This window comes from Loxodonta africana, chromosome 3 (assembly GCF_030014295.1).
Source record: "Loxodonta africana isolate mLoxAfr1 chromosome 3, mLoxAfr1.hap2, whole genome shotgun sequence".
NCBI lineage: Eukaryota > Metazoa > Chordata > Mammalia > Proboscidea > Elephantidae > Loxodonta > Loxodonta africana.
This window is the reverse complement of record NC_087344.1, coordinates 9,631,578-9,647,774: the sequence shown is the minus strand read 5'-3', so window position 1 is coordinate 9,647,774 and position 16,197 is coordinate 9,631,578. Positions and strand designations below refer to the sequence as shown.

The window sequence follows — 16,197 nt, the reverse complement described above, 5'->3', positions numbered from 1 at the left end:
CCAACTGTCCAGTCCCCAATTTCGTGAGTGTGGGGCTTACAGGGCCACAGCAGTTTCTGACCTCTGTATCCCAGCTTCCAGAGCTGACCTTGAAACCAAAACCCAAGTGGCAGCCTCTGACTTCAACTCCTTCATTCCTTTCCATGATTTTGTGAGCATTCAATTCCCTGTATTAAATCCCTTTCTCCTTGAAATACCTGGAGTGGTTTCTGTTCTTTGCACTGAACCCCAACTAATATGTGGACATTCTGAGAATCCCCAGCTTCAGGGAGGGGGACATAACAAGCCAAGTCCTTCACCTCTGCCATTATTCATAATTAATTTTTTTTAATTTATTTGAGTGTGGTCTGTGTGTACAGCTTTATGTTAAAGATACACCAGACATCATCTCTTGGGCCCCTGTCTATGATATTGCTACACAGAAGTTAGGAAAATGGACTACAGTTCTGCCAGTTTCTAGCTGTATGATCTTGGACAAGACACTTTAACTGTTCTGTGCCTCAGTTTCCTCATCAGTTAAAAAAGGATAATAGTAACTACCTTATAGGATTGTTTTGGGAGGACTGAATGAAAATACTTAAAGTACTTACAACTGTGCCAGAAACTCATTGCTGTAGAGTCGATTCTGACTAATAGAGACCCTATAGAACAAAGTAGAACTGCCCCATAGAGTTTCCAAGGCTTTAAATCTATTCAGAAGCAGACTGCCACATCTGTCTCCACCAGGGTGCCTGGTGAGTTCGAACTGCTAACCTTTCGGTTAGCAACCAAGCACTTAACCACTGCACCACCAGGGCTCCTTTGCCAGAAACAGTACATGCTATACAAGTGTAACTATCATCATTTTTTTTTTCCTCATTTCTGAAATGAGAACTGAGCTCAGCTCAGAGAGGTTAAATGACTTAACCAAGGTTGCACAGCTAAAAGTGATAGAGACAGGACTAGAAACTAGACTCAGTCTTGATCTAGAGCTAGTTCTCTTAAGGCTTAACCGAAGTTGTGTTGTTGTTGTTGTTGTGTGCTGTAGAGTTGATTCTAACTCACAGTGACCCTATAGGACAAAATAGAACTGCCCCATAGGGTTTCCAAGGCTGTAAGTCTTTTTTTTAAGTCTTTACAGGAGCAATTGCCAGGTCTTTTCTTCCGTGGAGCTGCTCGTGGGTTCGAACCATCGACCTTTTGGTTAGTAGCTGAGTGCTTAACCATTGCACCACCAGGACTCCTGGTCCTAAGCCATAAAAAAAAGCCATATGGTCCCCCAATTAGCATTTAGGGAATCCCTGCCAGGGAATCAGACCTCAAGTCTGGAGTAAGGGGCAAGTACTCCCTCTCACCACAACACTAATGAGAATGGCTCTCCTTCTCTAGTGCATCCAGCCCTTCACCAAGACCCACGTCATAGTGCATCTCCTTCCCAATCTCCCCCAGCTCTTACCAACACACCTCTGAATTCATACAGCACAATCTCTTGCTCCAGTCGTATGATTTAGTGGAAAGGGCATGGCCTTTGGAGCCAGACTGACCTGGGTTCGAATCCCACCTCCACCACTTACTGACTTCATGACTAGACAGGCTACTGAGCCTCAGTCTCCATTTCTACAAAATGGGTTTGACAAAACTGAATTTACAGGCTCTGACGCTTTGAGGTGGAATCGACTCAGCCGCACTGGGCTGGGTTTTTGGGGTTAAGGATTAAAGCTAATGAGAAATAAAGGGCCTGGCACACAGTAGGTGCTGAGTAGACAGGATTTGTGATTGGTATTGTGCCTACACCTGTTTAGGGTCATTATTTCTCATTTTATACCTGAGTTTCATGAATTCCCCAAGAATAAAGGCCTGGCACACAGCTCTTCTGTCCCCGTGACTGCCTCCCACAACACCCAGTCCATGAGGGACACATAACAGATATTTAGTAACTATTTTTCCATTGGACTTGGGGCCAGACCATTGGGGAGCCAGTGCACAGGCCACTGGTACTGACCGTGAGCTCCCCGGAAGCCATGATGATGGCCAGGTTCGACACCTGATTACAGCTGCAGACGGTACGCATCTCGGAAGCTTCAAGGACCACACAGCCAGAGGGTGTCCACCTCCCGCCCTCCACCTCCGTGCTCCAGGAAACACATATAGGCTTATCAAACTTCTGCTTTGGCTGAAAAATCAAAGACCCTGGTCACCTAAGAGTTCCTCTCAAATGGATTCGATGTGACCAAACTCCAGACTCATTTGGAGCAAGAAGATTGGATTATGATCTACAGGGAAGAGAGAAAAATGTGAAAACCCCAACAAGCAGTGATGGCCAATATGGTGAGGCGGCCCACACTCTAGTTGCTACGGTAAACTCCCCTTTTCCTAAAATCCATCATAAGGCCTTCTGCATAGTCATTCATTTGTTCACTCATTCATTCATCAAGGCGGTTCCGACTCATAGCAACCCCATGCACAGCACAATGAAACACTGCCCGGTCCTGCACCATCCTCACAATCATTGTTATGTTTGAGCCCATTGTTGCAGCCACTGTGGCCACCCATCTCGTGGAGGGGCTTCCTCTTTCTTGATGACCCTCCACTTTACCAAACATGATGAAAGATAAATCTGACTTATCCAGATGAAAAATGTTGAGTTGGGGGTATGGGGTGAGAGCAGGGTGTTCTGAGCAGAAGAAATGGCACGTGCAAATGTCCTGAGGTAAGAAGAAGATTAGTGCCTTTCCAGAACCGAGATCAGATCAGGGTTGCCATAGAGCAGTGAGAGAGACAGAGAGGAGTAAGAGATGGAGCTGGGTATGATTCTGGCCCAGAATCAAACATGCCAATTTATGGGTCGATGGGGAACTCTCCAGAACATTCCATCAGGCTAATGATAAAGACACCTGATACTTATGAGAAAAGAAAAAATATTTAGAAAAAATGCAGAAACAAGAAAATGACAAATTTAAGAGAAAAAAATCTGTTAACCGGCTGGGGAATATTAAAAGAGTATTATTGAGAGAAAAATGTATCAAGTTTCATTCTGACAAATAGCTTATGTCAGATTCACGAAAGTGAAGGAATATCTTGGATTCCAGAGCTGTGTCTCTACCGCTGACTGGCACAGTGAAGTTGTTGTTGTTGCCCAGCATCATTGAGACGATTCTGACTCATATGACCCCATGTGACAGAGTAGAACTGCCCCAGAGGGTTTTCTTGGTTGTAATCTTTATGATAGTAGATCACCAGGTCTTTCTCTTGCAGAACTGTTGAGTGGGTTCGAACCTCCAGCCTTTCGGTCAGCTGCCAAGCTACTCAACCATTGCACCACCTGGGCTCCTTGACACAGTCCTAGCTAACGTCTAAACTGGTAGCTGTTCCTGCATCAATCAACATGACAATCTATGGAGGAACACCCCGTCGAAATAAGAGAGCTCCTTCTGCTAAAAGCGATGGGAAAACTTGGAGACAGATAAGGGTCATATTTGCACAACAGAGTGAGCACAATTAATATCACTACGTTGTACGAGGGAAGAATGTTGAAATGGCAAATGTTCTGTTACATACTCTACTCGGTAAAAAAAAGAAAAAGAAAAAATCAGAAAAATAAGAGAGCTTATTCTTCTAGAGGTGGGTTCTGTGAACGGGCTTGCCCTGCTAGACACTGTGGAAGCTTGCTCCCTTGCTGGGTCCCCATCACAAACAAGAGTTAAACCTACTGAAGGACAGGAAGTTCCTAATGGGTAGACCGGGGCTCAGTGGGGCGTGTAACACAAACCTGGATATTCTCCAGAGTGTACATGATTGGCTCTGAGAAGCCATCTTTCTTCTCCCCAGTCATGATGCCCCCAACAATTCGAGAATTCATCTTCAGCTTCCTCTTGGAGTTGGCCAAGGAGTCCTGGAGGTCTTGGAAGTAGCTTTCATCTAAAACAGACTCCATGCCCGCAAAGGAGACAAAAGCCACCCCAGTGGTGCCTGCAAGTTCACCAAAAGAAAATAAGAGGGAATCGTTTGCAAAGTGGTTGTATAGATGTCCCAAAACACATGATTTAATACCCCATGCACCTTACTGGTCTGTTCTGAGGCTTGAAATACCATTGGACTTCCAAAGCAGTGACCTTCCCTTACCAGAACCATAAAAATTCCTGAGGTGCTATTATCTGGACAAATCTTGGCTAAGTTTAAAAATAAATTTGAATTGCTTTTCATACATGGTGTGAGATAGGGGTTCACGTTCGTTCTTTTGTTGTGGGGACAATGAACTTCTGTTAAACCGGCTGCCATCGAGTCAGCTTGGACTCATGGCAACCCCATGTGGCAGAGTAGAACTGCCCCATAGCATTTCCTAGGCTGTAATCTTTATTTTTTTTTTTTTCTAATCTTTATGGGAGCAGACTGCCATATCTTTCTTCTGTGGAGCTGCTGGTGGGTTCGAGCCACCGACCTTTTGGTTAGCAGCCAAACACTTAGCCACTGTGCCACCAGGGCCCCTTATGTTAAGGGTGATGAAATACTTGTTGTGAAATGGATAATGGCGGTGGTTGAACAACATCATGATCATAATGAATGTGTTACAAAGTAGAACTACTCCATAGAGTTTTCTTGGCTGTAATCTTTATGGAAGGAGTTTTTGCCAGACCTTTCTTCCACAGAGCAACTAGGTGGGTTCGAACTGCCAACCTTAAGGTTAGCAACCGAGGGCAAACCACTTGTGCCACCCGGGCTTCAACATTTTGTTACATATATAGAAATGTCTTGTCACATACATGTAAGTGTTCTGTTACATAGATACAAATGTTTTGTTACATATATATGTTTTGTTACATACACATAAGTCATTCTGTTACACACATATGTTTCCTTACACATATATTTACCACAATAAATATGCAAATAAATAAATTTGCATTTGTGTTTTTAAGGGACAGTTTAATTTAGCATTGGGAAATAAGCCCTCCGCCCACATTCATGGTTATTCTTGCTCAGTCTCTATGGGGGGCTTCCCTTCACTGCCTGCCCTTTCAACGTCGTTGCTCTTTGGGGATGTGTGTTAGACTTGCTCCTTTTCCCATCCATCCCTAAGGCTCCCTTCACCATCTCCAAGCTGATGGCTCCCATAGACCTGCCAGAGGGACTCCTTGGCACCTAAGAGGTGAGCAACAAATAGCTGCTGATTGGAGGCACTGCAACCACTCTCCTGGATTCTTGGGCATGTCTGTACCTGTGGATTCAGATTCCTCAATGGTGGAACATCCGATCCTCATCTCATCCCCTTTGGCTTTCAAGTGAAAGACGACATTCTCTTCAATGCATTCTTCTTTGATAACTTTGCTCTCAATGTCTGAAAGGAGAAAGGGAGAATTTGCATGAGGTGACACAAAAAGTGACTCCTGAATTTGGTTTCTGTCCATAGAAGCTACACCTCCACAGTTGCAAGCAAAGGAAAGAATGGAAAGGTCAGCTCAACCTGGGGCAGGCCTTGAACCCCCTGATGAATGGCAGGGAGATGGTAGCATCAAGCAAATGAGAAAACCAGCTGGAATTTTAGGAGTGAGCTCTCACATCTTAGGGGTAAAGCTGCATCGGGGACAGGTGGAGCTGAAGTCAACAGTGATGTAGACAGCAGAGTCAAGATCTTCTGGCCACTCCAAATTTAGGCAAGTTTTCCAAACCCAAAGTAGTCTCTGGGTAGTGCAAATGGTTAACCAATGCTTGACCGCTAACCAGAAGCTTGGAATTCTGAGTCCACCCAGAGGCACCCCAGAAGAAAGGCCTGGCAATCTACTTCTGAAAAATAAGCCATTAAAAATGCCATGGAGTGGTTCTACTTTCACACACATGGAGTCGCCATGAGTTGGAATCAGCTCAATGGCAACCGATCAGGGAGTCCCTGGGTGGTGCAAATAGTTAACGTGCTTGGCTGCTAACCGAAAGGTTGGCACTTCAAGTCCACCTAGAGACACCTTGGAAGAAAGGCCGGGCAATCTAATTCTGAAAACTCAGCCATGGAAAACTTGATGGAGCACAGTTCTACTCTGACACACTTGGGGTCGCCGTGAGTGGGGGTTGACTCGACAACAACTGTTTTTTAAATGTTTTGTATCCATCCTGGTACCAAATTGGGGCTCTGCTCTGTGTTGCCCTCACTTTGGGGCCCAGGCAGATGTAACAGCCGTGATCTAGAACATTGCCAGTTACTATGGCATAAGGAAAGAAAGTTCTGGAAGGTCTCATGCTGGCACCCATTTTATTCATAATTCATGGGCCTGGACTAGTCACAAAAATCCCACCTAATCCCAAAGTAGCCAGGAAGTACAATGCTACCGTGGCCCCAGAAGAGAAAGCTGGAAGTATCTGAACAGAGAAAATGGCTATCATACCTTAACACACGGCATATAGTAAGCAGTCAATACATGTTTGTTGAATGACTTAATGACACACTCCTAGCACTCAGTGCAAGCACTCTTGCCAAGCACTCCGCGATGTTGTTAATATGATTAGGCTTGCTCTGCTGTGAATTCAATGTTTTGAAACAGTTGCAAAAATAGGAGGGTGAGAAAGTCGTGGGGAATCACATTGCTAGGGTCACCCCTCAAAATCGGCACCCTGGTGGTAACTTAGCATGAAGGGTACGTCCTACCTAAGGCTTCAGTCTGAACAGTCTGACTGCCGTTCTGTGAGGGTTTCAGGAAAGCTGCCAGCACCGTCCTCTCCACACTCTCCAGCACAACCGTGGCCAGCACGGCCTTCTCCTCCTTGGTGAAGTTGGACCACACGGTTCGTTGTTCAAGCACAGCAGTGAAGCTCTCAACCATTCTCTGCAAAGAAAGGCGTCACTCTCTCTCTGTGACTCACCCTCTTTCTCTCTCCTGTACATTATGTTTATTGTACTATATATATATACCCATTGCTGTTGAGCTGATTCCAACTCACAGTGACCCCACAGGGTTTCCTAGGCTGTAAATCCCTACGGAAGCAGACTGCCACGTCTTCCTCCCACAGAGCCGCTGGTGGTTTTGAGCCACCAAGCTTCCGGTCACCAGTCAATCAATTTAACCACTGCGCCACCAGGGCTCCGTTTATATAAATATATATATGACATATATATACACATATATTGTTGTTGTTAGGTGCCGCCGAGTCTATTTCAATCCATAGGGACCCTATGTGACAGAGTACAACTGCACCATGTGGTTTTCTTGGCTGTAATCTTTACAGAAGCAGGTCACCAGGCCTTACTTCCAAGGCTCTGCTGGGTGGATTCAAACAGCCAATCTTCCTGTGAGCAGCCAAGTACCTAACTGATGCACCACACGGGCTCCTCATATTATATTTTATACACAGAGAGAGAACAAATGGTTAACACACTCAGCTGCTAATTGAAAGGTTGGAGGTTTGGGTCCATCCAGAGGCACCTTGGAAGAAAGGCCAGGCGATCTACTTCTGAAAAACCAGCCATTGAAAACCCTACGGAGCACAGTTCTCCTCTGCCACACACACGGTCACCATGAGTCAGAAGCAACTTGACAGCAGTTGGTTTAGTGTGTGTGTGTGTGTATGTGTTGCCTCTCTCTCTCACCAGTGAAATAACAGCAGTTCTCTCTCTCATCAGGAGCTCTGGTGGTGCAATGGTTAAGTACTCAGCTGCTAACCATAAGGCTGGCAGTTTGAACCCACCCAGTGGCCCCACAGAAGAAAGACCTGGCGATCTGCTCCCGTGAAGATTACAGCCTAGGAAATCCTGTGGAGAAGTTCTCCTTTGTCATATGGGCTCACTATGAGTCAGAAATCAACTCGAAGGCACCCAATAACAACTCTGTCTCTCTCTCATCAGGGGAGTGGATTGCAGGTGCAGGTCAATGGGGAATTAGAAGGGGCATCTATTCAATCTCTTTCCCTGATTCAAGAGGCCCACTGGGAATGCAAATTGGTGTAGCCTTTATGGAGTGCAGTAATTGTGTAAATTGCACATAGTCTTTGACCTAGCAACTTCCCTTCCAGGAATTAATCCTTCCTGAAGGATTGGTGCAAGGATATTTCCCAATGATGTTCATTTCAGTATGGGTTATAATAGCAAAAAGTAAGAAAGCATAATGTCCACCAGACGGATAAAATAAATTGATGAAGTCAAACAATGCCATAGTATTCAGGTGCTGAAAAAGAGTGATGCTGTAAATCTAGATATATTTACAAAGAAGTCCATGAGCTAGTGCATAACTCAGAATAACTCAAAACACAGTTACAAAGACGACTTCATAGTTACCTCCAGAGAAACAGCGGTGGTTTTGTTTTTGCAGGCATCATCCAGAGCGCTGAAGGTGGTGTCCATGAGTGCACAGAAGGACGCCTGTGTACCAGAGAGAAGAACGTTGATTGATCTGTGCCACAGGCATGTCATCTCCACATTGGGCCATCCAGCCCACCACGGGGGTTGGGGGGTGGAGGGGACTGAGGCAACCAAACCTCAGCCGAGGTCCTGAACTACTGAGAAGTCATGTGTCTCTAGAATTCTCGGGGATATAAAAACTCACCATTCGATCAAAACCGGAATAACATCACCTTTCTCTTCCGTGAGTTACAATAAATAACTAAACAGCAAAACTATTAAGTGGGATCAATACATGAAGAGACATGTTTAAAAAAAAAGAACAAACAGTGGCCCAGGTGCGTGGCTATTCCAAAGCTGATTTATAAGCTCAGATGATGTTTTGCCATCATCAACATATGACTCCAACTTTGTGGCCCAAGATAGCTGCTCCAGCTCCTGCCATCACACCTACATTCCAGCTGGTGGGAAGGTAAGAAGGGGAAGAGGGTTTTATCGCATATTGCCATGGGTTAGGGGAAAGGGGGAATGGGGAGTAACCATTTGATGGTTACAAGGTTTCCATTTAGGGTGGTGAACAACTTGAAGGCTTAGGAAATTAAAAAAAACAAAAACCCAATGCCACAGAGTTGATTCCAACCCATGGTGACCCCATGTGTTACAGTGTAGAACTGTTCCATAGGGTTTTCTTGGCTGTAATCTTTATGGAAGCGGATGGAGACCTTTCTTCCACGGTGCTGCTGGGTGGGTTCAAACGGCCAACCTTTAGGTTATTAGTCAAGCACACACTATTTGTGCCACCCAGGGACTAGGTTTTAAAGGTAACACTGTAATGACCTAGCAACCCCACTCCTAGGTGTTTACCCTAGAGAAATGAAGACAGGTTCACACAGAAAATCTCTCCATGAATCTTTATAGCAGCTCTATTCATAATCACCAAAAGCTGTAAACAACCTAAGTGTTCTTCCTGGGGTGAATGGGTAAACCAACTAGTACATCCATAAAGTGAGGACACTGGTGGTTCAGTGGTAGAATTCTCCCCTGCCATGCAGGAGACCCGGGTTCAATTCCCAGCCAACGCACCTCACGTGCAGCCACCACCTGTCTGTCAGTGGAGGCTCGCGTGTCGCCAGGATGCTCAGCAGGTTACAGCAGAGCTTCCAGACTAAGACAGACTGGTAAGAAAGGCCTGGTGATCGGCTTCTGAAAATCAGCCAGTGGAAACCCTACGGATCGCAACAGTGCGATCCGCAACTGATCACGGGGATAGTGCAGGACCAGGCAGCGTTTCGTTTCGTTGTGCAGGGGGTCACTGTGAGTCAGGGCCAACTCGACAGCAGCTAACAACAACCACAACACGTCCTCAAAATGGGATACTACTCAACAATAAAACAGAATGAAGTACTTGGACAATACGAATGAGCCTTGACAACATTGTGCTAAGTGATGATAAGCTTTTTTGACACCAGTTCCTGCAGATGGCCTGTCACGGATTGAATTGTGTCCCTCAAAAATATATGGCAATTTGGCTAAACCCTGATTTCCAACATGGTGTGGTTGTCCACCATTTTGTGATCTGATGTGATTATCCTTTGTGTTGTAAATCTAACCTCTATGATGTTAATGAGGCAGGACTTAATCTATAGGATTAGGTTGTATCCTGAGTCAATCCCTTTGAGACATAAAAGAGAAGTGAGCCGAGAGGAAAGGGACCTCTTGCCACCAGGAAAGAAGTGCCAGGAACAGAGCACGTCCTTTGGACCCAGTATCCTTGCTCTGAGAAACTCCTAGACCAGGGGGAGATTGATGACAAGGACCTTCCCCCAGAGCCAACAGAGACAGAAAGCCTTCTCCTGGAGCTGACGCCCTGAATTTGGACTTCTAGTCTCCTAGACTGTGAGGGAATAAATTTCTGCTTAAGCCATCCACTTGCAGTATGTTTGTTACAGCAGCACTGGATAATGAAGACATGGCCATAGAATCTTTCTTATTGAAATAACTTCACTGGAGAACCAGGAAGTCCAAATACCTCTCTGCCCAACCTGACTGTGTATCATCCATCCCCTATCACTCCAAAGCAGCACCGTCACTAGCGGTAAGACTTCTTCTAGTACAATAATTCCCAAGTTTTACATAGGCAATGTCCTCCCCTCCCAGCTTTCCTTGCATCGAGGTGTAACTATGTGACTAATATTTGACCAATGTGACGTGAATAGAAGTGATCCTGAGTCATACTCTTAAAGGATAGGACTGTACCTTACATTTTCCCAGCTGGAATGTAGATGTGAGGGCAGGCACTGAAGCAGCCATCTTGGACCACAAAATGGGAGTCTTGTGTTGATGATGGCAGAGCACTATGGAGCCATCATATCAACTCTTGGCAGCTGATGCTCAGACTGTTACAGAAGAAAGAAATAAACTGCTGTCTGGTTTTAGCCAGTTATTTTGGTATTATTATTGGAGCTGCAAAAACAACATCCTAACTAAGTGGCTTCTAGGAAAACCTCAAGAGTTAGGGATTTTTAAAAATACTTACAGATTCAGGCTCCATTGCTGCTGTGCCTTGGCATTGCTGTACCCGTTCATTGTCAGGTATAACATCTTCTTTACACTTGAAGGGAATCCCTAGGAAGAAAACAAATGCAACCAAAGTTCAATGACAGCAAAGTACGATTAAAAGGCAAGTCCGATTACCTCACCCCCTGCTTAAAACCCATCCCATAATAGGCAATGGTGAAAATAAACAAACAGCCACACACCACAACATCATTGATTCTGAGGAGCTTGATACCAATTTTGAAAAGTTTGCAAGTTTAACAAGATACTGGGTTGCCGTTGGGTGCCATCAAGTTGATTCCAACTCATAGCAACCCTATGTGACAGAGTGGAACTGCCCCATAGCGTCTCCTAGGCTGTAATCTTTACGGAAGCAGATCACTAGGTCTTTTCTCCCTCAGAGCCACTGGGTGGGTTCAAGCCACCAACCTTTCTGTTAACAGCCAAGAGCTTAACCATCGTTCCACCAGGGCTCCTCAGATACTGTGTTGATGTTGTTAGGCGCCATTAGTCTGTTCCAACTCATAGCGACCCTATGCACACAGAACGAAACACTGCCTCTTGATCTATGTGCAGGTTCCTCATGAGCACAATTAAATGTTCTGGAATTCCTATTCTTTGCAATGTTGTCCATAACTTGTTATAATCCACACAGTCAAATACCTTTGCATAGTCAATATAGGGTCTCTATGAGTCAGAATCAACTCCACGGCAATGGGTTTGGTTTTTGGTAGGAATACACACAAGGGGGACAATATTTTTTTAAGTAGAATAAATTACCAGCTACCAGGAGGGAGAGGGAGAGGGAGAGGGAAAGAGGGAGTCGTTGCTTGGGGGGCACTGAGCTTCTGTTAAGGGTGGTGGAAAAACTGGAAATGGATAGTGGTGATGGCCACACAACATGAGGAATGTAATCAATGTCGCTGAACTGTACATGTAAACAATGCTGAAATGGAAAATGTTTTCTTATATACTTACAACAATAAAAAATGTCAAAATAGCAAATGCTTTGTTACATATATATACTTACAACAAAAATAAATGGACGGACGTGTGGACGGATGGACGCATGGACGGATGGATGGATGGGCGGATGGATGGACAGAGGGGTGGGCGGATGGGTGGGCGGATGGGCGGGCGGATGGGCGGGTGGACGGGTGAACGGACGGATAGATGGGTGGATGGGAGGATGGATGGGTGGATGGGCAGATGGGCAGATGAGTGCATGGGCGGGTGGGCAGATGGGTGGATAGGTGGATAAATACATAGATTAATTAATTTATTATTATTTTTTAAATACCAAAACTTTTTTATCCCAAAAAAACAAAAAGGTAGGAGAGAAGGAAACACAAAAGTCCAACTGCTTCCTTCTGGGGGGTAGATGGGAAGATGGAACAGGGAAGAGCATACAGAAGATCCAATAGCATTGACGATACGCTAATTCGCATGCTTGGGATGGCCCTGGGTATATTCATTTTATTATTATACTCCATGGCCTCCATATAAGTTGCATGTAATCTTTTTAATGTGTTCAATTAGCCATGATTTTTAAAACATACTTTCCATGGTTCCCCATTGCTCTTGGGAAAAGTTCTGAAATTCTTCACATGGCATGCAAGGCCCTACAGAATCTGATGGCTGCCTACCTCGTCAGATGCATTTCATGCCACTCCCCCTCTCCCTCACCCTGCTTGAGCCGTAGGAACTTTATTTGCTCCCCATCCATGCCAAGCTGTACAGCTCCCCCTGCCTCAGGGCCTTTGCACACGCCCTAACCTGGAACACTTTGATCTTCCCTTCTTCCTCTGGTAAATTCCTACTTCCCTGAGTTTCAATTTAAATGTCATTTGTTCATAGCATATTAAATGTTAAACATTCTATTGCTGTTGTTGTTGTGTGCTGTTGAGCTGATTTCAACTCATGGCCACTCCATGTGACAGTAGAACTGCCTCCATAGGGTTTTCTAGGCTATAATCTTTACAGGAGCAGATCACCAGGTCTTTATCCTGTGAAGCTGCTGGGTAAGTTCAAACTGTCAGTCTTTTGGTTAGCAGCTGAGTGCTTACCCGTTGTGCCAGCAAACCAAAACCGAAAACCAAACCCGTTGCCATCAAGTCAATTCTGACTCATAGCAACCCTATAGGACGAGTAGAACTGCTCCCATAGGGTTTCCAAGGAGCGCTTGGTAGATTCAAACTGCTGACCTTTAGGTTAGCAGACGTAACTCTTAACCTCTATGCCACCAGGGTTTCTGTTGTGTCACCAGGACTCCTTAAACATCCCATTAGTCACTCTGATGTTTCAATCATGACAATATTGTGGTTATTATTAAACAATTATGTGCGTGTCATATGCCTCCTTCCCTGACTATAAGCTGCATGAAGGCAAGCGTCCTGTCTTTCATATCCATGACTGAATCAAATAAATAAATAAACCAAAAAAAAAAAGAACAAACCCATTGACATCGTGTGGATTCTGACTCATGGCCTCACTATGTGTTACAGATTAGAACTGAGCTCCGTATGGTTTTCTTGGCTGTAAACTTTATGAAAGCAGATCTCTAGGTCTTTCTTCCACAGTGCCACTGGGTAGGTTTGAACCTACAACCTTTTGATTAGTAGCTGACTGCAACCACTTGCAACACCCAGGGACCTCAATAAATAAATAAAAGAAAAAAAAAACAAACCCCTTACCATCAAGTCAATTCCAACTCCTAGTTATCCTACAGGCTCCAAAAATAATTTCTTGGATGGGTGAATTAATGAGTGAGGAAGACAAGAGAATATCAGGACGTGGTGAAAGTTAGAGGAAGAACCAGAGGTTACGTACAGTGAGGATTTTACAACCAAAGCAGGATAAGGACTCCACTGAAAAGACACACAGGAGGTGATTACTTTTGCAGCTGAAATTGCCATCTTTCCAGGAGCCTTCTGGGTTGGGACGAAAGCCCGCCATGCAGCTACAGCTGTAGGATCCCAGGGCATTGGTGCAGACAGAATTGGGGCCACATGGTGATGGATCTTGGAAACACTCATCAATGTCTGCAAGAAACTCGAGAATATCAAGACACCTAGAGGAATAAGATATTTCTTTCCAGGGCTCGCCAGCAAGCCCTCTGCTCACCTATACATTCCACCTCTTGGTCTGTGAAGCTCTGCTCTCCATTTCTTGGCACAAAGCCAGGCTGGCAGGTGCAAAAGAAGCTCCCAGGAGTGTTGGTGCATGTTGAGTTGAAGCCACACATGTCAATGCACTCGTCAATATCTGCGATGCAGAGAATAGATGTGAGGCAGGGTTGGTCAACAGTCCAACGAAAGGCATGCTCTAAACATGTAGAAACCAAAGACTACTAACCATAACCAGGGATGGGAAGGAGAAAGAAAGGTGGAATTTTTGCTGGAGGGCATTGAGTTTATGTTAATGGTGGCAGAATATTTTGGAAAAGGATAGCTATAATGGGAGCACAATATGAAAAAGGTAATCAAGGCCACTGAATTGCAAATGTGGAAGTTGCTGTATTGGTGAATGTTTTGGTGTGTATTTTTACCACAACAAAAATCAACACAGTGGCTTGAAATAAAAAATAAACTTTAAGTCATACGTCTTCCTAATATAGAATTGTCACTAGAAAATGGTAACTCAATCAAAGACTTTATCTCCTAGCTCCCTGCATCTAGGTGGGGCACGTGATTAATTTTCACTTGTGGAATGTGAAGGTGTGACAGATGTCACTTATGGGCCAAGGTGGTTAAGAAGTGGATATGCCTTTCCTCTCCTCTCTTTCCCTTCCACCAGCTGCAAGGAGGAACCCCAAAGCCCTGAAGGATAGAGGACCCAAACAATGGAAGGGGATCGGATCCCTAAATCGCCATGTGAAAGAAAGCTGCCCACTGACCAGCAGCACCCACTTTGAATTGTTATGAGAACGAGAAATTTCGATTGTGTTAAGCCAGCGGTTCTCAACTGGGGATGCCTTTGTCCTCCAAGTGGGCATTTGGCCATGTCTGGGGACACTTTTTGCTGTCACAGTTTGGGGGGGTGTTACTGGCATTTAGTGGGTAGAGGCCAAAGATGCTGCTGAACATCCTACAATGCACAGGGCAGCCCCCAGTGAGAAAGAATTATCCAACTCAAAATGTCAACAGTGCTGAAGTTAAGAAACCCTAGTCTAATACAGGATGGTGGCAGGTCACTGTGTCAATACAAGGCTCTCTCTCTCTCTCTCTCTCGGACTTCTGAATCACAGAGGATATATGGAATAGAATGTTGTCCTGGAAAAAAATAATTAGGAAGGAGGTGAGTACATTTCATGCTTCTATACAACTCACAAAACATGAGGAACAAACTGGCAGTCTATTGGTGAATCAAGTAGGTAGATGGTATATTCACTGGGCATTACCATGGAGAGTTAGAATGAGAAGTTCTCGTGATAGGAATGTAGACTAATCTGGAGGCTTCAAAGGGCACACAAATAGCCCATGGTTGGAACTTACAGGGAAGTGAGTTTTCACTTGGAATCACGGACAACATCTCTAACCAAGGAAGGGGCTTCGTTTGAATGAGTAGTGAGCTCCCCACTTCCAGAAACATTCAAGTGCAAACTAAGTAAGGTCTTGTCAGAGGTGCCATAGATAGAGTTTATGATTTGAGTATGGAATTGCATTAGATGCATGGTTTTCCAAACTGTGTGGCAAAGAAGCCTTTCTTCATATGAAGTAAAACTTGAATAGGCAAAACAGAAGAGGTGATGTCATGGATTGAACCATGTCCCCCCAAAAAATGTGTGTATTAATTTGGTTAGGCCATGATTCCCGGTATTGTGTGACTTTCCTGCATGTCGTAAATCCTGCCCCTGGGATATTAATGAAGAAGGATGGGTGGCAGTTGTGTTAGTGAGGCGGGACTCAGTCTACAAGATTGGATTGCGTCTTGATGCAATCTCTTGATATATAAAAGAAAGAAGTGAGCAGAGAGACCGGGGAAGCTCTTACCACCAAGAAAGCAGTGCCAGGAGCAGAGTGCATCCTTTGGACGCGGGGTCCCTGTGCCTGAGAAGCTCCTTGACCAGGGGAAGATTGATGAGAAGGTCAACAGAGAGAGAAAGCCTTCCCCTGGAGCTGACACTCTGAATTTGTACTTTTAGCCTACTTTACTGTGAAGAAATAAATTTCTCTTTGTTAAAGCCGTCCACTTGTGGTATTTCTGTTACAGCAGCACTAGGTAACCAAGACAGGGGATAATTTGGCTGAAAGAGAGAGGGAAGCCTATGATCTTGCCTGCCTGGCCTATCCCTTGTTCCTCTGATGGGGACCCGAATGGGTTCCTAGGAGACTCTAGAGTTG

The 16,197-nt window shown here is 44.9% G+C and overlaps 1 protein-coding gene across 2 annotated transcripts in view; it reads right to left on the bottom strand.

The window, feature by feature from the left end:
- Positions 1-16,197, bottom strand: part of ADGRE1 (adhesion G protein-coupled receptor E1) — a 60,396-nt gene that overhangs the window by 27,393 nt on the left and 16,806 nt on the right. For both annotated transcript variants that reach the window (XM_023540675.2, XM_023540674.2), the window contains 8 exons: positions 13,979-14,119; positions 13,750-13,896; positions 10,836-10,924; positions 8,237-8,320; positions 6,614-6,791; positions 5,195-5,314; positions 3,749-3,948; positions 1,982-2,152 (listed from right to left, as the gene is read on the bottom strand). In XM_023540675.2, coding sequence (XP_023396443.2) covers positions 1,982-2,152; positions 3,749-3,948; positions 5,195-5,314; positions 6,614-6,791; positions 8,237-8,320; positions 10,836-10,924; positions 13,750-13,896; positions 13,979-14,119 — 1,130 coding nt within the window. The remainder of the gene's footprint in view (positions 1-1,981; positions 2,153-3,748; positions 3,949-5,194; positions 5,315-6,613; positions 6,792-8,236; positions 8,321-10,835; positions 10,925-13,749; positions 13,897-13,978; positions 14,120-16,197) is intronic.